Source organism: Microtus pennsylvanicus, chromosome 2 (assembly GCF_037038515.1).
Source record: "Microtus pennsylvanicus isolate mMicPen1 chromosome 2, mMicPen1.hap1, whole genome shotgun sequence".
In the NCBI taxonomy this organism is placed as follows: Eukaryota; Metazoa; Chordata; class Mammalia; order Rodentia; family Cricetidae; genus Microtus; species Microtus pennsylvanicus.
In genome coordinates, this window is record NC_134580.1 from 98,526,862 (window position 1) to 98,552,656 (window position 25,795).

Consider the following 25,795-nt stretch of genomic DNA (forward strand, 5'->3'; position numbering starts at 1 on the left):
TATATATCAGTAGTCTTTGCTGAGTCTGGGGTGTAGACAGACTTTTTTTGTGCCACCAGCTCACAACAAAAACAGCATGGGCACTATTTATTATAAAAGCTTGCCCCACTAGCTCTTATAACTTAAATTAACCCATTTCTCTTTATCAGGTGACTTGTGGCTTTTACCTCTCCTCCTGATGTCTTGCCCCTTCTGTGTCTGTCTGGTGACTCCTTTCTGTTTGATTGAAAGTGAGACCCCAGCCCTCTGACACTCCTAAGAAGTCTGGGATGATTGGAAGCATCACCCCAGCCCGTGGCCTGGGAGTTGCCTTGGGCTGGGCTCCACCTCTGGACTCCACCTCCCAGCCGGCAAAGTGCTGACCCCTCCCCCGGGAGGGTCAGGACGACTCCCATGGGCTATTTAGGACAGAAAAAGGAACACCTGGTCTCCAGGGTGTGCATGGGCTCCTCTCCCCACCATGCTGTCTTGGTCCTCCCGGGAGTATAGCATTTATTAAATGTGGGCATTTTTGATTCGGTCTAATTTGGTTTGATTGGGGAGAGGTTCTTCTTAACACTTTCCTCTGTCACCAGAAGTCCGGCCTAACTAACAGCCATTCAGAGCTTTATCAACCAATCACAGTGACACATCTTCACAGTGTAAAGGAATATTGAAATATTCCACAGCATTGGGGTATGTGGTTAGTTAACCTAAATGAAACTATATAGGACTTATTTTTCATTCAACATTGTTTTTGAGATTCATCTATGTCAATGTATGAAGTTATACTTTATTACTTTTCTTTGCCCTCATGGCAATTATGTATCCATTCCTCTATTTTTTTAAGATGTATATTTTTATATGTATGTGTGTTTGCCTGCATGACTTAATGGGCACTGCATGTATTAGATACCCTGGAACTGAAGCTACAGACAGTTGTGGACCACCATGTGGGTGATGGAAACTGAACTCAGGCTCTTTGCAAAGGCATCGGGTGCTCCTAACCACTGAGCCACCTCCAGCCCCTCCAATCTTTGGTTAACAGACATTTGAATTTGTGCTAGCTTTTTGCTAACGTCAATGGTGGTCTTACCACATTCCTGTACAGGTTACTACAGGTGTGTGGCAAGGACAGTGGGAAGACAGAGAGGACCTGAGTGTACTAGTTACATTGACTGTACTTATAGAGTGGACTCTGAGACTGGGATGTGATCCTCTATTCCTCCCTCTTTCCTTCCCTCCTGTAAGTGATGTTCAGGGAACCACTAAACTCAGTAACTCCCAGCTAGACTGCTCTGTGGGTAGAAAAGTCATAGTTTAAAATGTAAGAAAGGAGCTTTATGGCAACGAGGGTGCTGGACTCAATATTCTGAGATGATGGGAAAGCCAAAGTGGCCAATAGATTTTTAACATTGAGCAATCAATAAAGACCTTTGGTAAAAGAACTATAGGGGCCTGGCTCACCGGGTTTCAGAAGAGAAGAAAGTTAGTATGTTGCCTTGAGAGTTGTTTTTGTGATATTTTGTTAAAGAATATGGCTGTTTTTTGCCCTTGTCCAAAAAGTCTACCTAAGACTAAAGTGAAAATATTTGGATTAATTCCATTAGCAGAGGAAATCTCAAAACAGCCTAGCATAGACTCTGTCATGTGGTCATTCGTGTTAACTCAACTAAAGATTTATAATGAAAAAGAGCAATCGGAGCATAAAAAAATACAAGATGTAGAAGAGAGAAAAGGAGCAACAGGACGTGGAATGGAGCTGAATCCGCTGTTCAAGGAGATAAAAAAGAGGGAGTGGTGACCTGAGGGCAAGATCCCACCCAGTTAAATTTCCAATTTGTGAAGAGGAATTAAAGAAAAGCTTAGAGCTGGGTGTGGTGGTGCACACCTTTAATTCCAGCACTCAGAAGGCAGAGGCTGGTGACCAATACTGCAGCTAAGGAAAACAAGGTTATGATAATATAAAGAAAGAAAATCAAAACAAAGCTGGATACAGGAAAGGCAGATGAGGAAGACCCTGAGCAAGGCAACAGCTGAAGATAGTCCCTGAGCTGAAGTCTGTCCTAAAGTTTCCACTTGGCTTCCTACCTCAAGCCAAGGCAGCCAGTGTGTGTGTGTGTGTGTGTGTGTGTGTGTGTGTGTGTGTGTGGTGTACAGAAGTGTACAAGATAAAAAAGATGTGATAGCAATCCACATGAAGGATTTATGGTCAATGCAAGGGTGGCTGATGTCCAAAGTTCAGTAAAAATAAGTAAGACACATGAACAGAATATAAGGTTAGACATGGGGGTATAGGCCTTTAATCCCAGCACTTAGGGGCAGAGGCAAGCAGGTCTCTAATAGTTGGATGTTTCCTGTCTCGGAATGCCTGTTCCCAAATACCTGGTGGCCTCTTCCCAAATAATTGACTTAGAGGCTTAATATCATTTATAAATGCTCAGTTGATAGCTCAGGCTTATTCCTACTAGCTCTTACATTCTAAAGTTAACTCACGTTCCTTATTTATGCTCTGCCACAGGGTGGCACCTTCATCAGCATGGCACATTCATCTCCTGCTCCCTTTCCCTGGTCTGACTGCTGAGTCCTGACTCTGCCCTTCTCCTTCCCACCATCCCTGCCTATATTTCCTGCCTGGCTACTGGCCAATCAGCATTTTATTAAACCAATTCAAGTGACAAATCTTTACAGTGTATAAGAAAATTATTCCACAACAGACCTCTGTGAGTCTGAAGCCATTTAGGTCTGTATGGTGAAGTATGGGCAAGTCAGGCATGAGAGTGAGACCCTGTCTCAAACAAACAAACGAACAAATAATAACCCAAAGCAAAACAAACAAATAAACAACTATAGAATTAAAGAACAAACCCACATGAGTATCCCAAGAGATACAGAAATTACATGACAAAATTTAGTACTTTCTTATGGTTAAAAACAAAAACAAAAACACTCAACAAACTTGGAACAGAATGGAGCATTTTCAATCTGACAAACTCAAACCACTTAAGAAGACTGAGCAGCAGAGACCTCAAGGTTTTCCTTCCACACCAGGCATCAAAACGAGGATGGCTGCTCTCACCATGTCCACTGACCTCCACTCAGAGGTTCTAGTCACAGCATCAGGTCATAGAAAGAAAGAAAAGGCATTTAAATCAGGAAGCGGGAAGTCAGACCCTCTCCATTTGCAGGTGGCAAGTCCGTAACTGAATGCCCTGAAGAACCTATGGAAAGTATTTAAGCCAGAGAGCTTAATGATTGTATCATGCAAGTCCAAACTACAAAACTAACTACATTTCCATAAGCAAGGAACGGTATGAAAACGACACTGAGAAAATACTTCCATTTGTAATATCATCAAAAAGAATAGAATACTGAGGATTTAACCCTAAGACTTGTGTACTAAGACATGGTGAGGTCATGAAGTACGGAGGTTTTTTAAACCCCTGTCTTTAAAAAGGAAATAAAAGCCTTGCATATTGACAGGGAGGAGACGGTACAGGTACATCCAGGTGCCTTAAGCCACCCCAAGTCCATTCTGCTCAGAAAGAAAGTAATTGCTTGTGAAAGCGTGGCTGGTGTAGTCAGTCGTTATATGTACTGGCCAGGAGAGGCTTTCAACTCCCCTCAAAGCAGCTGGGACACAGAGGAGACCGGTGGGTGGGGTACAGCCTCTCTGACAGTGAGGCTAGCTGCAGAGGAAGCCAGGATCTGGAGAACTGGGAGGGACTCTGTGGCTAAGCCCAGCTGCAGCCTGAGTTAAGTCCTTGGAAAGTGGAGGGTCCGAGTGTGGTCCTCAGAGCCTTAGAGGCCCCTGAGAAGCCTCAGGTCTGCATCTCCAAGGGCTTCACCTCCGGGGCCCTACGTTTCAAAACGGTCTTCAGGGCCTGCAGGACAGTGCCCTGGTTGTTCCGCATGTTGTAGTCAGTGAGCTGAAGCAGGCGGTCGAAATCTTCCTCCTTGTAGGCCATGTTGTACATGAAGTACGGGGAGGCTTCCCCTGTGAGATCCACCTGCCCAGCCTCGAGCTCAGCAGGGCTGCGCCGGACGCCTGTCCAAGGGTGAGAGGAGAGTTAGGGGCAGGAACCAGAGGCTACTCAGTCAGGCCCCAAGGGTACTGCGTCTCTGGAAGGAGTTCTTGCTTTTCCCCTTCACCCAACCCTACAAATGTGGGTAGTAAAGGCTTTGAGGTAAGAGGAGTTTGTCACCCTTATCCCCCACAGCCAGACACACCTCCCACAATTCACACAGCTAATGGCTGCTCCAGGGCCTCTCAGGAGGAACAATGTGATTGATGAATGGATTCTTAAAGCTCCTGGTAGGAACGAGGAGAGGCATTTTCTTGGAATTCTGAGACTTGGCTAAGGGTGAAACTAGAAGCCCAGTCTCTAAGGCCGTCATCTGGCTACTCTGAGGTTGAGGCAGGTTTATATGTCCAAGACCTGGTCTAACACCAGGATCACAAACAGCCTGAGCAACTTTAAAACCTGGGCTGGGGATGTAGTTACTGAACAATCGCTACTATGTGGGAGGCTTTAGATTTAACACCCAGTATAAGAAAAAGATGTTGTCCTCATCAGCTTAGACCATGAAACCCAATATGGACAAGTTTAACAGAATCATCATATATGGGCTGCCCATGCATGCTTCAGCATTGCCAGGGCATAAATTTCATTCATAAGAAAAGAAAAAAATGGGGCCTGGAAAGATGACTGATCGATTAAAAGCACTGGCTGCTCTTCTAGAGGACTTGGATTTGATTTCCAGCACCTACATGGCAGCTCATGACCATCTTCACTTCCAGAGGGGTCCGATGCCCTCTCTGGCCTCCTTGGGCACCAGAGCATGCAAGTGGTACACAGACATACATGCAGACAAAATACTCATATTTTAAAAAGGAAAGGGGAAAGAAAGGAAGTAAAGGAAAGAAAAGAAGAAAAGGTAGAGCTAAGTGTGGTAGCACACACAAGTAATCCCAACACTCAGGGAGCTGAGGCAGGGGGATTGCTATGAAGCTGAAGTCACATAGTGAGTACCAGGTCAGCTGAGGCTATCCAGAAAGACCTTATAGCAAGATGAACAACCAAAATCATAGAAAAGAGTAAACCTGGAAGATTCAGAATTATGGTATCAACTAGAAACCTGGGAACGATGCACAAAAGCAGACACTGAGCATCACTCGAAGAAAGGCCCAGGTCCCTGAGAAGGGGTCCCAGGCCACACAGAGCAGGAAAGCAGAGGGGTCAGGACAAAGTTGCAGGACAGTGACAAGACCAGTGACAGAAGGACATTACAAAGATAAGGGGCATCAGCCACCCATGCCAGGGAGGCATGGCTAGGCTGGGAAGGCGTGGCCAAAGAGCCTGGTGACCAGTCAGAAGCCTTTCCTAGAAGCCACTGGAAAGGAATAGTGGCCTCACCAGGGGCTGAGTGTTCCTTGAAGGAGTCATTGACCAGCGGGAAGTGCAGCAGAACCGGTGCCTCAGGGCAGGTGGGATCTAAGAAGAGGTGGCATTCTTGGGGCTGGCATTGGTCCTCGGGGCTGGGCTCCACGTGGGGGAAGGGCAGGCCCTGAGCTCTGCAGTATTTCTCAGATTGCAGCAGCCCCTAGAGGAGCAGAGGAAAGCACAGAGGAAGCTGTGTCACCACGGATCCACACTAGGTCTGTTCCAGCCCCCTCCTGCTCCCTCAGCATCAAGACAGCGATCTGGCCCGGGCCTGAGTTACACAGAGGCCTCAGAGATGAATCCAAGGATCTGGGTAGTTAAAAGTTAAAGGTGGGAATGAAGGCCCAGCAGCCGTGCTCCTCCCCCTCCTGCCAATGCACCATCACTGTGTCTTAGACCCGGAGGGCTTCAGCAGGGGACCTAGATGGGCATGCTGGCATTACTGCCACCCAGAGCTCCTAGAGGAAGTTGAGAGTTGGCCGCGGAGGTGTTTGGGGATCTCCTGCCAGCTCTGTCCAGCTATTCTGTCCCAAAGAGGTTCCCATTCACCTGTCCTGGGTCCCAGAGCTCAGCCACCACCACTGCCCTCCCAACCGAGGACCCGGAGAGCCCCCCGTGGATTACAGCTTCCTGCCTTGGTCACGAGAAGGATGGGGCAGTGGCACAGTGACCCTGCTGCTCATCCGTGAAGGCCACACAGAGGAGTTCCCACGGAGTGACTAGGTACCTCAAAGGGCGAGAATTGGGAGTAGCCGAAGGAGAGTATGAGGTCCACTTGGCGACCTGAGCGGATCATGGAGGGACAGCTGTTGTTGATGAAGTAGCCAGCATCCACTAGGCAGAGCTGAGTGTCCTGTGGGGTCAGCTGATTGGGGGTGTTATCTAGGTGGCAATCTGATAGGAAAGGCAATGCTAGTTAAAAGCAACCACCTTTGCAGAGGTAGCCTCCACACCCCTCTGACCCTGCTTCCCTCCACGTCCCCTTCTTATGCCTGGTGCCACTCTCTGAATTCAGGTCCCTAGGGTCCACGTTGGGCTCTCTAGACCACACCCCCCAAGTACATACATACACTCTCCCTGCAAACCCCTGCTGGCTAGCGGCCACAGCTCAATCCCATCCAGGAGCCTGGCCTTGTGGGGACACAGGCCATGGTCCGTCCTTACCTGCCCAGGTGGAGAAGTTTTTCTGGTTACGGTAGCCCCGGTGCAGCTGGAGGCCATGGAGGAAGTTGGCACTGCGCTGAAAGAATGGCCGGCCGTTCAGAAAGCCCTTAAATGCCTGGGCCAGGGCGGTTCCAGGCTGCAGCCACGAGGTCTCCACACAGGAGGAGGTTCCTGCTGAGGCTGAGGGCTCCTCTGCATGGAGAGTAACAGAGATTGCTTGTCAGAGGGGCCCCCAAATGCCTTCCTGTTCTCTCCTCCACCAGCCTCCGAAGGGGAGTGGCCTCATCCCAGGCTCTCTCCCCCATCACCTCCCTTCTACCTGAGTGCCGGACATCCACAATGACATTCTTCCAATCTTTCCCAGAGGTGACATCGTACCAGATATCCATCAAGTTCACAGAGAAGATGTTGCTCCAGATACCTGAAGGCCAAATTCCCCAAAGCCAATACAGTCCCTAGGTTCCTGTACCTGTTTCCCACGGGGACACCAAATGATCCCCACTCTTGGGTGCCCATGGAAAATGGGCATGGGGAGAGAGCAGCTCCCCATGAGCCTTCCCCACTGCCCACCTGTCCCTCCACCCAGACCTGCACTACAAGAGTCCTGTCCAGGAAGAGGCTTCCACTCACCTTCCAGAAAGCAGATCTGGGACTCGGGGAGCCTCTTCATCAGTCTCCCCATGAAGAACTCAGAGCCAAAGAGCTCAGGGGGGACAAAGCCGCCATATTTCAGGAACCCAACTTCATAGGGAGAGAACTCCACCCATTCTAATGGGATGGGAAAGAGAGGCAGGGATGTGAGGGGAGATGTGGGGCTCAACTCGCTGTGGCCAGTGGCACTGCCCCTGGCAGGCCTTTGGCTCCCCTTGTCTGCTACCAAACCCTGGAGTCTGAGGAAGCAGACTCCTAGGCGAGCATTCTCACTGACCCCTGGCCACACATACAGACACCCCACACCCGAGGACAGAGTGCTCCCTGGCTGGCTCCTGGGCTCATCAACAATAGCAGCCTTCCAGAAGCTAGCCGTGGTGTGCAGGAGTTGGGCTATTGGCTCTCTGGAGACTCCTGGGGCATGGAGGAGTTGTTAGGGGCTGGAATGGGGAGGACTTTACCCTTGAAGTGGAGAGTATCCAGATTGTTCTTTTTGACGTTGAGGCTCAAGTAGAGGGGCAGTGGGTTCTGACCCCTCTCCAGGGCAGCTCTCTGCCCCGACAGCTTCTGGTCTGTCACCTAGGGTTGGAAGCATGAGGACATGCGTGAGTAGCACTGTCTCGGGTGCAGTAACTCCAACAGGGCCAGGGCAGGATAGGGACACGGGCTAGTGAGGAGGCTGCAGCTCCGCTAAGTTCTAGGGTTATGAGTGGGTTGTGCAAGCAGTTCTGAGTTCCATATGCAGTCAGCCGTATCTCCAGAGAAGGTCATTCTCAAAGACTACCATGTCAACAGCTCCTCAAATCCTCCCCATCCTTTCTTCACACACACACACACGCACACACACACACACACAGAGAGAGAGAGAGAGAGAGAGAGAGAGAGAGAGAGAGAGAGAGAAGCACACAGAGACATACACACACATACACACAAAGAGACACACAGACACATAGAGATGCATACACAGAGACACAGACACACATACATACACACATACATACACACATAGACACACACACATAGGCACAGACACAGAAAGAGACACACACATAGATAAACACATACATACACATACACACACAAACACACAGACACTCACATATAGGCACACACACAGACAGATGCACACATAGACACACACACGCACATACACGTACACCCCTTTCCAAGAAGCACACCGCAATCTTTTAGCCCACATTCTACAATATGCCAAGGGATGTGATGTCCTTTTTAGGATTCCTTTACTGCATTTCAAGTCTGGGCTTCTTCCAATGCTTTCCTGATATCCTCGCTCCACCCAACGAAAGATTCAGGAAAAGTGTTGAAACTGAAGGCTGAGGATGTAGCTCAGCTGATAGAACAACCCACTTAGCACACATGAGACGCTGGTAAAACAGGCATGATGGCACATGCCTGTAATCCAAGCACTTGCGGGATAGCTGCAGGAGAGTTCAAGGCCAGCCTCAGCTACATAACAAGTTGGATGCCAGCCTGGGCTATATGAGACTCTGTTTCAAAAAAAATTACTATAAATTATATACATAAGCTCATGCTGAAGTCATTATTAGAAGATCAAATGATAATTAAATAATAATATAAATTCTTTACAGCTGGGATCAAATTGTGTTATTTTAGCACCTCATAAAATGTAGTCAAATAAGCTCCTCCCATTATGTTAATTAGCTGTTGACAGGAGACAGAAGTCAATTAGCAAAAGCACAGCACATTCTAAACAGAATATGAATTTAAACAGTAGGTCCAACGAACACACTGGACATGCTAATACAATAAAAACATTTCAAATAATTACATTGGCCTGATAAGTTCAATGCCATTTCAATTAGAATCCCAACATTAATAGGGAAACACAGCTAATTGATTCTATTATGAAGAGCAGAAGGCCAAGAGCAGTCAGAATAATTTGAAAGAATAATCAAAATAGATGCTCGTTGTTCAGCAAAACTGGTACCGTGAAACGAGACCTTCTACACACAGCAGGACCAGTGCCCGTAAGAGCTCACAGAACTGACGGCATACACAGGGCCAGAGCAGATCTGCACCAGCTGGGTCCCAGGGCTGAGAGAAGTAGACACATGCCCCATTCCTAACTTAGCAGCTTCTTCAACTGATAGCCTCTTAGTTCACTCCAACACAGTCTCACTGGAGATGAAATGGAAAATCAGTTGTCTACAGTGGATTTTCACTGGGGATATGACCCACTCAAGGGCAGGCCCCATGACCAGCAGAAGGCCAACACAAAAATGAACTCAGTGGCATCTGTGGAGGTTCTTGGTCTCATAATATTTGGTCAGGGCATTTCTTCTTCTTCCTTTTCTTCTTCTCCTTCTTTCTTTTCCTCTTCCTCCTCCTCCTCCTCCTCCTCCTCCTCCTCCTCCCTCTCCTCCTCCTCCTCCTCCTCCTCCGCCTCCATCTTACAGGTCCTTTGTGTATATTAGAGCTTCTGGTTTTGTGTTTCTTTTTCTTTGTTTTGTTTTGATTTAGTTTGGTTTTCAAGACAAGGTTTCTCTGTAGCTATGGAGCCAGTCCTGGAATTAGCTATGTAGACCAGGCTGGCCTCGAACTCACAGAGATCCACCTGCCTCTCTTAAAGGCATGCGCCACCACTGCCCAGCTAGTTTTGTATTTCTATGGGATTCCTGTGTCTGCGAATATGTGTGTTACTGTGTCTATATGTGTTTATTTGCTTTATATTTGGCTCTTTTTCTTCTGTTTGTTTGTTTTGCTCTATTCAGATTTGTTTGTTTTTGTTTTACCTTCTTTAGCTGTCTGTATGTTTTCTAGGGAGAGAGAAAAATGATATGGATATGGATTGAAAGGGAGGTGAAGAGGATCTAGGAATTGAGGGAGGGAAAACCATAATCAAAATCTATTGTATGGAAAAAAATCATTTAGATAAAGGAAAATAGAAAAAAGAAAAGAAAATGACTATATTGCTGAAAGCGATCTACAGATACAATGCAATCCCTCCTTAAAATCCAAAGACATTCTTCACAGAACTCAAAGTCGGTCCCAAAATTCACAGGGAAGCGTGCGCGCGTGCGCACATGCACACACACACCCTAAACAGCCACAGCAATTCTGATCAAAAAGAGACACACTGGAGATATTATAATGCCTGATCTCAAATTATACTATAAAGCCATAGTAACAAAACAAAAACAGCATGGCCCTGGCACAGAACAGGACATGCAGATCAATGAAATAAAGATCCAGAAACATATACATGCAGCTGCAGTCTCCTGGGTTTTGAAAAAAGAGCAAAACACATACTTTGGAGAAAAGACAGCCTCATCAACAATGGTGCTGAGAAAGTGAATGTTCATGAGTATAAGAATGAAACCAGTTCCCCATGTCTCCCTCTTTGCAAATTCAATTTAAAATGCATCAAAGACCTGAACTCTGAAACCAATATAGGAAAACACTCCAATATCCCAGGCAACAATAGCAAAAAATCAACAAATGGGAATCTAATAAATTAGTTTCTGTGTAGTAAAGGAAACAACCATCAGAGTGAAGAGACAATCTACGGACCAGCAGGAAAATGTCGTTAGCAACTCACCCGTCAGGGGACTAATATCTGGAATATATGAAGAGCTCAGAAACTAAGTACTCCAAGGCCCAGAATCTAATCTACAAATGGGCAAGGTCTCAAAAGAAGCACAAATGTCCAATAAATATGTGATTGAGCATCCTTAGGAATAAACTACATCGAGATGCCATCCTACCCGAGTCTCGGTGTTTATTGTCAAGAGAATGAACAGCAATAAATGCTGACAAGGATATGAGGGGAAAGGAACCACACTGCTTCTGGGAGTGTAAATCAGAGTGATCACTATAGAAACGAGGATGAAAAACAAAACCAAAGGCAAGCAAACAAACAAATCTATCCACCTGAAATACAAACACCGTATCTGGACCACTTCTGGGGATCTACCCAAAGGCTCTAAATCACCACAGCACAGCGATGCCTGCTCCACCCATATTCGCTGCTACAGTGTTTATGCTGGCCAAGTTAGAGTACCAGCTCAGGAGTCCACTGTCAGAGGAATGGGCACAGGAAATACAGCGTATATGCAATGGAATTCCTTCAACCAGGGAGAATAAAACACATGAAGCTAGAGGTCACCATGTCGAGCAAAACAAAGCGGCCTCAGAAAGCACACATGTCTCTCATGGGAAATCTAGATTTGTCTTTAAAGACGTGAAAAGAGAAGGGTAACTATCTGGGAAGAGGAAGGGGACCAGGAGGATAGGAGGGGAGACAAGAGAGAGTATCAAAGCACGAATATGCTAAGGCCACAGACAGAAATGTCATATGGAACCACAGTGCACGCCTTTAATCCCAGCAGAGGCCGGCAGATCTCCGTGAGTTCAAGGCCAACCTGGTCTACAAGAGCTAGTTCCAGGACAGGCTCCAAAGCTACAGAGAAACCCTGTCTTGAAAAAAAGAAAGAAAGGAAGGAAGGAAGGAAAGAAGGAAGGAAGGAAGGAAGGAAGGAAGGAAGGAAGGAAGGAAGGAAGGAAGGAAGGAAATGATCTTACAAAGAAGAGAAATCCTCAAGACTCAGAAGATCTTTACTTCTAAGTAAAATGCCACTCGGGTGTTCTCCAGCTTTTGGGAGGTGTTGGGTTTCAGAGACGCCACCTTGAGCCCAGAGGGCGACACCACTGGTGCTAGAAGGAAGCTTTAGAAACAGCTCCAAAGCTGCCAAGCACAGCCTCAGGTGTTGTTCCAGGCACAGGCCACCACCAACCTTTTTCAAAGTTTCTTTTTCAAAGGGTCTCTCACTGGCCTGAAATTTGCCAAGTACCAGGCTGGCTTTGTGCCACAGGAACTCATGTATCTTCACCTCTCCAGCGCTGGGATTGACAAACAGACACGCAGGATTGAACCCGTGCGTTTACAAAGCAAGCGCTTTACCAGTCAGGCCTTAGCCCTTGCTTTACATTTGAAAGCGATTTCTCATCTCCCAGGTGTTTTGGATGCCTTTGAAACTTTGTTGAGATAGTTACATGAGGCAAAAGAGTAGCAGGAGTTGTACCGATGTCAGATCCAACAGTCTCTAAACTCTGTCGAAAGGAATGTTGTAGTCGCATGTTCCTGGAATGTTTACTTTTCAGTATAAAGGATGTTTGGAGAATAAATGAGAGGAATTTCTCAGGATGTGAACTCAGGATTTCAAGAGGGATCTCTGAGACTCTCCTTCCCAATAAAGCCATGTGAGTTGTGTTTTTATTCCCGCACCTCCACGCTGGCCAAGAGAGATAGTTTATGTTGGGGTCCGGTCTAGAGAAATAATTTATGGTCTGGGCTGCCACCAGACCCCGACAAAGACCGAGGGGAAGAGAGAAGAACTAACTGCCTAAGGATACACCACTGGTAAACGCAGGGCTTAGGGCCCAGAGCATTTGGCTCCAAAGCCCTTGCAGTGGACACCACCCTGATGGGGAAGGGGAATGACGTCTCATTCTGAACCATTCATTAAATGCATTCTAGTAACCGGCTCAACCAATGCAAAAGCCTTGCTTGCTTAACTGACTGCACTTCAGTTCTTGGGAGGTCCAGAAATTTCTAGTACGTAGCAAGTCATTGAAGAAGAACTTACTTAGAAAGAAGGCGTTCTGGCGGTGGATAGACACTAACCCTCACATTCTTTTTGTGTATGTGTCTGTTTGAGACTGAGTCCCCCAGTGTACCAGGCTTGCCTCACATTCCTTATGGAGTCTCTGTTGGCCTTGAACCCCTTTTCTCTGACCTCCCAAGTGCTAAGACCCCATGCATTCTCTCCCAGTCTCTTCCACCCTCCAGAGACGCTCTTAAAGGCACAATCACACCACGCTGCTGAGCAGATGGCATACCTGCCCATGCAACTTGAACTCCAGCACCAGGCTCCACAGGTCAGCTATGGTGGTGGTGTAGCCCTGCTCCGCCCGAAGCTTCAGTGCCTGGTGGTAGCTTGCCAAGTGTTCGGGGAGGAATTCGCTCCACAGGCTCTTAGCCACATGCTCCCTGGCATGGCTGATGGGTCCCTCGAGGTCCCTCTGCGACCACTCCGGATCCTGGTAAAGGTGGGCCATTGCCCTGGGGGCACAAGTGGATGAAAACGAGCCCCCCCACAGGCTCCGTAATCCCACCCTGTGTCTAATTCCTAGAGGAGGGATTGTTGAGGGCCCCCACTGCCTAGAAAATCCATCTGGAGACGAGCTTGGGACTTCCTTCTAGTCCTGGGCTGGCCTGGGTGTGAAATTGGCCTTGTATAGGTTTGATGTGGTTTGGGTTTTGTTTGCTGGCCTGAAGCTCGACCTAGGGTGTCTTACACGCTGGCCGGGGCTTCAGTAACAAGCACATTTCCAGCCTGTGTATAATTTAGGATCTCAGCAGCCACATTGGAAAGTCAGCAGGAAACCAGTAAAAACTGGTTCAATGACTTATGTTATTGGACTCAGTGACAGCAGGAGCCAACTGTGGGCCTGGAGAGGGAAGTTCTCCGCCTCCTTTCCTCTTCTTTCCTCTGAGGGAGCGTCCACTCTGCCCCCACGGACCTGCTCCTTCTCAGAGCTGCTCCCGCCACGCTACTGTTTGCCGGTCTATAGTTTGTCTTATAATCTCTCATCCCAAAACAACAGCCCCCTCAGTCCTCCTCTTGAACTCCAAACCTGAAAACTCCCAGCTGTGTGTGGCGGATGGCTATTATATTCCACAGTCCCCTCCCTACTTCCACCTCTATGGGGCTGTCCTGAGGCCATTTGAGACTGGCCTTGTCAACAGCTGTCACTCAAACTTTTATCTCTACTTTACTGCCTATGTCACGTGTCAATGAGACTTGAATGAATGAATCTGTAATAGTGAGCCAGTCTGGTTCATTGTGGGGGGGGGCTGGAGAGTGTTATCTTTGTGTAAAGAACATTCTTTGCCCCCCCTTTTTTGTTTAGACACAATTTCACCTGGAACTCATGGTAATCCTTCTGCCTCAGTCTCCCAAGTGCTGGGAATACAGGCATGGCTACCATGCCTAGCTTAGAATAAAAGTTTTCTTTACCTCAAATTCTTCACCTGTATGATATAAGCAAGAAGGAAACTCCCTCAGAACGTGCTGTGAGCCCTAAGCATCACCTGAGAGGCCAGTAGAGGTCCTGGTGTGTGTTAACCTCAGGCCAAGCCTGTAGGGCCTCCCTCCTGTCAGCCTATGAGTGTGTCTCTTATCATGCAGGTTTTAGATATGAACCAACTGAGACTCAGAGAAGTTGTTCAAGGCCACCCAAGCCTACAAATAGCCTGACAAAACAGCAAACCCAGCCTCCTCTGCACCCTCCTCCTTCCTGCTCCTTAGAACCTAGGAAAAGCCCTCTGACCTCACTGTGCCCCTGGCAGGACTTCTGGCTAAGTCTGTTTCTCTCTTCTGAGAAAGCTGTTTGGCCCCCAACAGGTCCCACTGCTCTATCCACTTCCCCATACAAAGGCCCCTTGGCATCCGCTCTGCCCCTATCCTGGCCTCTGATCATCTCTTGTTCTTCCAGTCCCTATGTCCCTTACCACGTAGAGCCCGAGATGCCACTGAAATAGGTCACACAGTCCAGGAGGCCCAACTTCTGAAGCGCCAACAGGTGACCATAGAGTGAAGTCATAGCCCGGACACCTCCTCCCTCAGCCATGATGCCCACGATGGGAACCTGGACCACACAGAGATGCAGACTAGTTTAACAAGATGGGAATGAGTTGCCCTCTGCCTCATTCAGGGACTCAGCCTGTTCCCTGCCTCCAGGCAAGGGCCTTGCAGTCAAGGCCTATAGGTTTGAGGGACAACCCTCAGCACCTAGCAGAGCCCCCACAGAGATTAGAAACCCCATCCTCTCCAACAGTCCAGCTCTACTCTTTGGAGACCAAGAGGACACCAGCCACCCCAGAATTTCTACACCCACATCCTTGCTGCACCCCCAAACCTCGTCTTCCTTCAAGTCTTTATCCAATTGCAGGGCCTGCTTCAGGGCGGCGGCCACCACCTGCTTCCTCCGGCCTAGGAAGGCCTGCTCCTCAGGGCAGAGCCCACAGCCCAGCCGCACAGCCAGCTCCTTGGGGCTGGGATGGTGGAGGAGTCCAGGGTTAGGAGAAAGCTTTATGGCTCACTCTTTGGGTGAACAAGCCCAAGGTGAGCTTCTGAAGAAAAAAAAAACCCTCTCTACCTGCAAGAAGTGCCTGTTACACAGCACGTCCCCCTCCTTGTCCCACAGAGATCAATGTCCTTACCAGCCGCCCCCTCCTTATCCCCCTCAATGTCCTTACCAGCCGCCCTCTCCTTATCCCCCTCAATGTCCTTACCAGCCGTCCCCTCCTTATCCCCCTCAATGTCCTCACCAGCCGCCCCTCCTTATCCCCCTCAATGTCCTCACCAGCCGCCCCTCCTTATCCCCCTCAATGTCCTCACCAGCCGCCCCCTCCTTATCCCCCTCAATGTCCTCACCAGCCGCCCTCTCCTTATCCCCCTCAATGTCCTCACCAGCCGCCCCCTCCTTATCCCCCTCAATGTCCTCACCAGCCGCCCTCTCCTTATCCCCCTCAATGTCCTTACCAGCCGCCCTCTCCTTATCCCCCTCAATGTCCTCACCAGCTGTCTGTCCTAAGCCGCAGCTTCACTTCTGGGGCCTGAAACCAAAGCAAGAGACTCTGTTCAGAATAATCCAGACCCTGTGGGAGACAGGTGTCTCGGGGCGTATGTCCCCTCCAGTGAGGCCTCTTACATTTGTAGCAGGAACATCTATAGTCACCTCCTTCCCTGTGGCCAAGGACTTCAGGGGTACAATGAGGGGAGTAGCTGAGGTACGTGACATCCAGCCGTTGCTTCTGGAGCTCTGAAGGGAAACATTCATCCATTCGTTCATTTATTCATTCAACCAATTCTTTTTTTAAAAAAATATTTATTTATTATGTATACAATATTCTGTCGGGGGCTGGAGAGATGGCTCAGTGGTTAAGAGCATTGCCTGCTCTTCCAAAGGTCCTGAGTTCAATTCCCAGCAACCACATGGTGGCTCACAACCATCTGTAATGAGGTCTGGCGCCCTCTTCTGGCCTGCAGGCATACAGACAGAATATTGTATACATAATAAATAAGTAAATAAATAAATATTTTAAAAAAATATTCTGTCTGTGTGTATGCTCGAAGGCCAGAAGAGGGCACCAGACCCCATTACAGATGGTTGTGAGCCACCATGTGGTTGCTGGGAATTGAACTCAGGACCTTTGGAAGAGCAGGCAATGCTCTTAACCTCTGAGCCATCTCTCCAGCCCCTCATTCAACCAATTCTGAGTGTCTAAACTGCAAACAGGACAGCCCTTCCCTGACAATACGGAACTGACTATGGTTACGAATCAGGACGCTGATGCTGCTTGCCCAGAGACTGCTCTCACGGAATCACACTTGTGAAGACGGGGTCACATCTGGGAGTGGCGGTGCACGCTTTTAAACCCAGCGCTTGAGAGGCAGAGGCAGGCGGATCTCTGAGTCTGAGGCCAGCCTGGTCTGCAGAGGGAGTTCCAAACCTGCCATGCCACTAATAAGACCCTATCCAAAAATAGTTTTCAAAGAAAAGACATGGGTAATGAACTTGGTGTCAGTAGTGTGATGCCAGTCATGTGATGTCATAGTGGGATGTAGTCGTGTGATGTCATAGTGGGATGTAGTCATGTGATGTCATAGTGCGATGTCAGTCGTGTGATGTCATAGTGGGATGTCAGTCTGTGATGTCATAGTGGGATGTAGTCGTGTAATGTCATAGTGTGATGTCAGTCGTGTGATGTCAGTCGTGTGATGTCATAGTGGGATGTCAGCCATGTGATGTCATAGTGGGATGTCAGCCGTGTGATGTCAGTACATCATAGTGCGAGAGGGTAGAATACTGTAAACAAAGGGGGATATGGGAACCTGTCTGTGATGAAGGGGGTCATGGAGGTCATCTCTGAAGAGGTGTTGTTTGAGCTAAGATGGGGAGGAGAAACTGGGCCGGAAGAGGACGAAGAGGCATTGGAGGGAGCCAGAAGACCCAAAAGCACCTGGTATGTTTGAAAAGCCAAAGGAGAGGAGGATGGCTGGGGCCCAGTGGAGATGGGCAAGGCCGGGCTACACAGGCTGGCCATGTGGGCACAGGCTGACCGTGTGGGCACAGGCAGGCTTTAGTCTACAACACTCACTCCACTGACAGAGAAGCCAGCAGAGCACTAAAGAGATTGAGTCCATGTAGCTGTTCCCACCTCCCAACAGCCCCGTTGATGTTCCCGTCTTCCAGGGTATGGGGTCTGGCTGAGAGAGACTGACAAGAACACAGGAGGCCTGGCTTTCACAGGGAAAGGGCAGGGAGTCAGTTAAAGCCCAGGGTAGTGGGGAGTGGAGGGCAGACTCACCCTCAGACAGCCTGTCAGCTCTGTGTCTTGGCCCCTCATGTAGTGGAAGCTGAAAGTGGATGCGGTGTCCAGGGCAAATGTCTGTGTGTCCTCATATGATCCTTTCAGGGCCAGCTCCAGCTCCAGTTTGTCCTGACCTAGGGAGGAGATGGAATGGATGAGAGCAAGGGAAAGGGGGCCTAGAACACCGTCTTGGACCTGGGATACCGGCAACAGTGGTATTTGTAGAGGTGGAGGCTGGACCACAGTAAGCAAAGCAAAACCTAAAGAGGTCCTTTGCCAGCCTGCTGCATGCCACAGCCCCATGGGATTCCCACCGATGCCAGAGATGCCCCTTACCCTGCAGGCTTCCCAGCAGCCTACGCTCCCTACGGTTCAGCAAGGGTTCAGGAGTTCTCACCTGCTGCCACGGTGGCGCCCCCAGCTCTGTCCAGACAGACATCCAGGCGTGACAGTTCTCGGGCCTGGGACAGAGCACATCATAGGCAAGGGATCCACAGAACAAACCGAGGTCCCCTCTCCCTCAGCTCTGGGTCCCACTGAGCCTCAACCAAACCCACTCACTGAAGAACAAGAAGTGGGGTTCAAAATGGGACTAGACAGAAAATGCTTCATGTGTTCCTGACCTGCTGCAGACTGCTATGCCTGTTGTCCATGTGAACATCCAAGACAGCCCATCCCCACCCCATCCCTACTGGCAGCTTTACTGAGCCTCTGGAAGCTGTGAGAGCCCCCAGCTCTCAGGTTCATGTCTCTCTCTGTTACGTCTCCAGTCTTCATCTTTTGGACTTCCAGGCAATATGTGGGGACTTCAGGCCCCAAACTGGAGGTATCAAAGAAGCACTCAGAGCCACAGTGACCAGAACATCTCTTGATGACCCTCGGCTCCACTGGCTTGCCTTCAGCAGTCCCCCTGTGAAGCTCAGTGCCCGGTGCTGCTTTGGCCAGCCCTTCCCACAGAACCACTGGCTCTAACTACCCGCTGCTCACCCCAACTCACAGAAGCCACAACTGCTGTGGGAGTTACTTTACTGTAAGGGATATTTTGTTGTATCTTAGACACGATACAATATGTAACCCTGGCAGGGACTCACTCTATAGACCCTCAAATTCATGGCCTTCTACTTCTGCCTCTCAAATGCTGGGATTCCAGACTTGTGCCATGGTGCCAAGCTACACTATGAATTCCTTTTAAAGGTAAACTAACCACCAGACCCGCACTTGCAAGCCCTGGGGGTGAGGGCTCCTGAGATGTGTTCCAGGAGACGACAGCTCCAGGTTTTATTCACCTGATGCCTGTTATGAGCCCCACGCCCAAAAGGCAGCTTCAAATGCAGCGCTCGCCACCTTGTGGCCATTACTACCCACTGCAGTTTCATGGGAGCCCAAACCTCGGTGACCTCAATATTAACAAATGAAGATGGACCTGGCGTGTGGGACTTCACTATGACTGTAAGGAAGTTAATCCCTAAGGACTCTGTGCTCATTACACATAACTAAGCGTCATCAGAAAGCTGTCCAATCAGAAGTCAGAACCTTCTCCGCACAACCACAAGCTCCCTTTGCATGTGCCCCTCGGCTCTAGACCTCTCTAAGCCCCACAGTTTCGTGTAACCACCTGGTTGCAGGTCTGGGGTAGTTCGACCACAAAGCCCTAACCACGTCTTGTCCCCCACCCCCACCCCAGAACCCCAGTTTCCCCTGCCCTGAATCTCTTCCCCTGAGTCACAGGAAGGCCATTTACCACAAGAACATTGTTGGTGATGAGGTTTTCTGGAGGGTCCAACCTGGAAAAGTCAAAACATCCACAGTGACTTAACAGAAGGAAAGGGGTTCTGCATTCACCCGTTCCTATCACTGTTCGCTTTCCCACCAGCAGGGGCTCTCCGTGGGTGATGGATGAGGGAGATACCACTGCGGACAGAGGGCAAGGTGAAAGGGCAGCACAGGGCGGGGAAAACCCCAGCCGCCCTTCTCCGTGATCCTAAGAGGAGACCCTGACAGGGATGGGGAGGAGATGGAGGGTGACTCAGCTGGACAGACCAACCAGGAATCTGGGTCAGGGCCAGTTTCCTGAGCAGAGCTTGTGTCCGCAGCCACTTCCCGGGGCTGTTCACCCTTACTCACGCTTTTTCCACGAGGAACTCCACATCTAACTCTTCTGGTCCCTGTAACCACACAGGGTGAGCAAGTCACGGCCGTTTACAGTTGACCGACCCCATTCTCTTAACAGCATTATCCTGCATCCCCAGCAGTCTCTGAGGGTGGGGCGCTATTAAGATCATTTCCAATTCAAAATTGAGGAAATAGCCGTCTAGGGTGAGATAAGCTATCTGCTAAAATCCCCGAAGCTAGTGGGCCTCGGAGGACAGATTTCCCTCCCTTCTGGGTTCCCAAACCCTGATGGGGTTGAAGGTAAAAGACCAGCTCAGCGAGAGGTGACCTGAGGCTATCCAGGCCCGATTTCTTCTCCCTGTCGAGGAGGCCCCCGGAATTCTGCCCTCCCCCTCCCCAAGCCCGCAGTGGAAGCCAAACCAGACCTTGGAGCGGCAGGCCCGAATCCCTTGTGCAGGAGTGAGCCTACACTGCCCTCTCGTGGTTGCTCTGAGAAGTGTTTTGAGGGCTATCCTGCAGGTGACTAAAACGCTGGCGTGGGGTAAGGCTGGAAGCAGCCCCAGATGGAACAGCCCATTTCCTGTTCCAACGAAAACGCTCCTGCCGGCGAATGAGTGCAGCCAGCACCATCCTGGCAGCTAAGAAGCGTTGAGCAATTTCCTCAGCCTGGAGCCTTCTCACCCACCTGAGGATTCAGGCGGAAGGTTTTCTGGATCAGTTGGCCAGGGAGGATTTCTGAGACATCATAGGAAACTTTGAAGCAAATGTCATCTTTCATAATTAAGTCCTCGTCATAGATGCTCAATTCTAGAATATTCTAAGGGCCAAGAACATAACATAGTATTGATTCATTGCAACAATAGCTCACATACAAGTGTAAAACACGCATACACATACAAGTGTAAAATCCAGTAAAGTTCTTAATTCCTACTCATTTTTTTAAATTATTGAATATTTTATTTACCATTCATACAAGAATATAAGTTGTTGGTAGCCAATCTACCACTGCCACAACTCTCCCTTCCAATTCCTCCTTTACCCCATCTCCTGTCTTCATGTTTCCTCATGTTCTTTCCATCTGTCTCTCTGATTTATCACCTACTGAGCCCATTTGGTGCTGCCTGTATATGCACATGTGTGGGACCCCCTACTGGATGGGGAGCCTCTCAGGGCCTGAACCCATAAAGGAAGTTGACTCTTCTCCTCAACTGCCGAAAGTTTCATGGATGAGGGCAGGAGTTCACAAGCCTCTTTCTCATCCATCCTGGGACTTACGGGTTTTGTTTTATCAAGAGTAAAAACAGCCTGGGGGTTCACTCTTATAATCCTAGCCCTTGGGAGGTTGCAGCAAGAGGACCGTGAACTTGAGGCTCGTCTGAACTACACAAATATTGCCTGTCTCAAATATGTGTGTATGTATCTTGAATTTTCTTCCTAGGTAGGACATGGCAGTTTGTGTCTGCAATCTAGAGGTCAGGAGGCAAAGACAGGAGTCTTACTGTAAATTAAAGGTCAATCTGGCTACATAGTGAGATCTAAGTCATCCAAACCTATGTAAAAGAGCCTGCCTTAAAAAAGCAAAAGCAGAAAACCAAGTTGGGTATGACATCCCTTTAATGCAGCAACTCTGGAGGCAGAGTCAGGTGGATCTCTGTGAGTTCAAGGTCAGCCTGGTCTACATAGTGAGTTCTAGGCCAGCCAGTGCTACACAACAAGATCCTATTTGGAAAAAAAAGAAAGAAAGAAACAAGGGAAAGAAAAAAATCTAAAAACAATCAAAATATATTTTTAAATTTCTTTTGGGGCAGGCAAGATGGTTCAGTGGGTAAAGGCATTTACTAGCAAGACTGACAAACAAGAGCCACATGGTGGAGGGAGAGACTAACTCCCAAAGTTGCCCTCTGACCTCCACGTGAGTTCTCTGATGCACACAGGCACACATACACAGAATAAATTTTAAAATGTAGTTTAAATTGAGGGAAAGCGTTCAACTAGTCTGCTTTGCTAGTTCCCTAACACGCCCCAAAGGCAAATGCCAAGTATTGTGGCAGTTTCTACACAAGCTCCCCTTCGGCCCCACAGCAGCCCCACTAAAGAGGAATGCCTCCTATTCCCACATCATAGATGGGTTAGGGAGACGTAGCATCTTGCCACACATCGGCCCCACAGCCAGGGATGAGCATTCCTTCCCACATTCTCTTGCTCACAGCACATAGAGTCTGGAGCACAAAGACAGCCCCCTCCCCCGAGTTCGGGGACTACTGGAGCAACCCTGCTTGATTCCGAGACCCTCCTGTAAAGAGGAGAGCAGGGCTGTCCACCCCGACCTTTACCTTGACCTGACTCTGAATGAGGAAACTGAAGGTCTCATTCCATACAGGATGACTGGAGTTGGTGACAGTTTGGGTCTTGAATTTCACTCCAGGGGCTGTGGGCAGCAGCAGAGTCACATACGGATCCGCGTGACTCACTGACAAAGTCAAGGGGTGGGAGAGAACTGTCCATCAGGTGAGAGAGAACGCCGCACATCTTTTCCAGGGGTTTTGCTTAGGTTTCTATGGCAACCTCAGCATACACTGAGGGCAGCCAGGCCCCACCCCAAAGAGCGCCTGGTCCTTTTCCGTGGGATCCAGTCCCCTACCCGCAGATAGTCACTTACACAAGTCAGTCCTAGGCAGACTCCGAGCCTCCAGGACCTTCACAGTGAGCCGCCAGAAGACAGAGGCCTCCTCCTCCTCCTGCAAAGACACCCCAAGCCCCTGTGCTCACCAGCAGTCTCTCAAACCTGGAGATGCTGCACTGTCCAGGTCCCCGACTCCACTCATTGACCTCATACAGAGTGAAGCTGCCGGGACACCAGACCAAACCGCCTTTGTCTACCACTTGTCCCTGGTGTTTTGACTGTGGCCTTTGGCAATGATGGGATGGCAGACCACCTGGGGTCAGTGCTGGTGAGGTCATCTCCCCTTCAGGGACAAAATCCCAAGCAGAGCAGATAAAGCAGGAAACGGAGGACAAGGAGTGACCACCTCACTGGTCAGGGGGAGATGGTCACAGTCAGGCCTTCCAGAGAGGGCTGTCCTTTGTTGAAGCAATGATTCCCATCCTTTGTGTCTTTCCTACATCTCAAGGTGGACAGAGCAAAGGAAACCCAGTGGCCCATGTATCCCCAAGTTCTAAAATGTGAATGACTATCCTCTGATCCAAGCAACCTCCATCTTGGGGGGTTCAGCTTTACCCCCTTGCCAAAGGATTATTCCAGATGACCTTATTGACTGTTTACACCCCCCGTGGGGGAGGGACTTGAGACCCTCATCTGAGTACCCAGAGGCTATCTTCTACCTGTTGCAGGCAGCTCTGCCTTAATGGCACATGGCCCCCAGGAGGGCTGGAGTGTATGTAGGCAGAGGGGAGACTAGGCAAGGGCATTACATCTATGTAACAATGAGAAAACCATAATTCTTTCTGGGTTCAAGATTTTCTGATGTTTGCAGGGAGGAGCACCCACACTCCTATAGTTGACCTTTCACCTATGCTCTGATCACGCCTCCGGTAGTTGTTGAGAGCTTGGGAAGTAGGGTAGCTATTATTTTTGCCTTCCCCTAGGAAGGAATTTTATCAACACTGCGGTTCGTCATCTGTGATTCACTGGCCATGAATTAGGCAATTCCAGGAAGATCACGCCAGCACAGAGAATGGTGGTGAAAGGTATTGCGTGTTAGATGCTCACGAGACAAATGAGACCTCAGATAAGCCCAAGAGAAAGCAAGAGAGTGGGCAGCAAGGAAGCAATCAGAGCCCAGCTGGCTGAGTCTTGGCAGAGCCCGTGCCAACTGAAATCCTAACGCTCCTGGGACCCGGGGACTCCCTCTTTTCTCCAGTTTGGGGTTAGCTCTCCATCTTTTTCTAGGTGACATAAGACAAGCCCCATAATCCGAGGTGACTCACATGGGCCTGGCGGGATTCTGGGCTGGCCAAAAGGAAGGTCATTGGCCTTGCATCGTCTTGACAGAGAGCCTGCCATGAGAACTACATCTGTGGGTGCTTGGTTCCACCAGAAAGAGTCCACACGGGGAGGACTGACACTGGAGAACAAAGAGCTCGTGGGATACTCACCCCCGCACCCCACCCCTGCTCTCATCCAAGGCAGCCAGAAGCTGCACGGTGAACAATGGGCACCGCAACACCGCGACACTGCAAGCAGGGAGGCAGGTGTTGTGAAACCTGAGAAGGTTTCCTGTTGTGGCTCGATCATTGCTCCACAGCCTGTGTGGTCAGGGGTCCCTGTGCCCCTGGGACAGATCTAGTTCTGTACGGATGCTTCCTACTAGAGTCTGGGTCTGAGGAAACCCAAAGCATCTCTCCACAGAGAACTGCAAAGGTTGAGGGACCAAGGTAGAATGACTCGGGAGGTAGCCCGTCCCAGTCCCAGCACCTACCCTGCCATGGCTGTACACTGAATTTCCTGTCATCTTATTCTTTCTCTCTCTCTCTCTCTCTCTCTCTCTCTCTCTCTCTCTCTCTCTCTCTCTCTCTCTCTCACACACACACACACACACACACACACACTCACACACACACACACACATTGACATGATTAATTTTAGCAACCCCAGCAACATCTCAACCCCTAAGTCCTTAAGCTGGAGGGAATGATTGTCAGAGAATTAGTCAATTTTTAGGTGCCTGGCTCCACGTCCTCCCCCACTCAGATGCTCCACTGCCTGACACACGGAAGAAGGTGACTGGGATGATACTGGTCTAGGAGAGGTGAGGGTTTCAATGCTCCTCTCTGAGACAGCATAGGCACCAGGCCTTGCTCACCTGCTTCTCTGGCCAGGCTAAGACCCCACACGCCCAAAGCCTATGGACTGCTTTAAAACACCTCGAGAAGGGGCTGGGGAGGTGGCTGTTGGTAAAATGTCTACTGCTCAAACATGAGTACCTGAGTTCGGATCCCCAGTCCAACATAAAGCCAGACATGGGGGTGTGAGTCTCTAAGCCAGCACAGGAGAGGATGACTCCCCACCCCACCCTTTCCCCTGTGACTGTGGTGGGGTTCTGGTGCGGCGGAGGGGGAGGCAAGGCAGATGCTGTGGCCAGTTCCCACCTGGCTCCTCAGAGTCAGCCTCAGCTGTTGGATCAAACAGAAGCTCCTCATAGAACCAGTCTCTGGTGCCCAGCCAGTTCCGTCAACCACCCTCCTGCCACCAATGGAAGCTCCAGTCCCCAGTCAGCAGCAAAGAAGACCAAGAAGCAGGGCTGGAGCTCGCCTGACACTTAGCCAGCTCAGAGGGCAGGACGAATTAGTCAATCCTATTAGTCAAAAGCTCCCAAGCCTGGAAACACCAGTTTCCAACAAGGCGCTTCGCAGATATGGGGCGGACGCAGGCTCCCAAATTTCCGAACCCATGGTAGGCAAAAGGAGGAAGGAGAAGTGGCCTCCCAGGGAAATCAGCTGGAACTTAAGGCATTTCATCAACCATTATGGGATGTGGGGCTCCTAAGAGGAGGGAGCGATGGAGCCAGGACCGGGCAGTCCCTCTGCTACCCTGTCACACCAGGATGTTTCCACTGATGGCTGACTTGGGGATGGGTCCTCTCAGACTCGGGCTAGGACAACGAATCTCTGACTTGGGGATGGGTCCTCTCAGACTCGGGCTAGGACAACGAATCTCTGACTTGGGGATGGGTCCTCTCAGACTCGGGCTAGGACAACGAATCTCTGACTTGGGGATGGGTCCTCTCAGACTTCCAGTGGAAGCAGCCCTCTCCACCTCCCCCAGGACTCCTGGTGTCCAGACTGTAGTGCCCAAGTCTTTTCCAGGATCTTAGGCCACATCTCAGGACCCCAGTGAGAGACCCATCAAGGTCTGCAAATGAAGCAAGGCGCCTTGGAGAGCCTTCTTGGACACTTCTGGGGGCACCAGGGACAGAGGAACGATTCCTGTCAGCCTTGCTCTCTAGTGCAGGATGAGAACTCTGGGCTGAGAGGAGAGCCAACAGTTTGTGGGATCCTTGGCCT

The 25,795-nt window shown here is 49.6% G+C and overlaps 1 protein-coding gene across 1 annotated transcript; it reads right to left on the reverse strand.

Moving 5' to 3' along the window:
• Positions 1–2,255: 2,255 nt before the first annotated feature.
• Pla2g4d (phospholipase A2 group IVD) lies at positions 2,256–24,217 on the reverse strand. Its single transcript, XM_075962660.1, has 21 exons — positions 24,210–24,217; positions 23,895–23,964; positions 22,430–22,508; positions 22,104–22,240; positions 20,456–20,587; positions 19,783–19,823; positions 19,400–19,442; positions 18,056–18,119; positions 17,656–17,792; positions 15,996–16,106; positions 15,863–15,900; positions 15,201–15,336; positions 14,794–14,930; positions 13,119–13,341; positions 7,700–7,817; positions 7,218–7,355; positions 6,907–7,008; positions 6,588–6,779; positions 6,151–6,317; positions 5,397–5,583; positions 2,256–4,027 (listed from the first exon to the last, which is right to left on the reverse strand). The coding sequence occupies exons 1-21, from the start codon at positions 24,215–24,217 to the stop codon at positions 3,801–3,803; spliced, it is 2,487 nt and encodes an 828-aa protein (XP_075818775.1). The 3' UTR covers positions 2,256–3,800.
• Between the last annotated feature and the right edge of the window lie 1,578 nt (positions 24,218–25,795).

Bases quoted from the DNA above. Each gene is read 5' to 3' on its own strand.
- Pla2g4d (XM_075962660.1), bottom strand. The intron at 22,241-22,429 runs GTAAGTGACTAT...TGACTTTGTCAG, and splicing joins TCTGCCTAGGACTGACTTGT to TGAGTCACGCGGATCCGTAT. The intron at 17,793-18,055 runs GTGAGAACTCCT...TCTCCTCCCTAG, and splicing joins GGGCGCCACCGTGGCAGCAG to GTCAGGACAAACTGGAGCTG.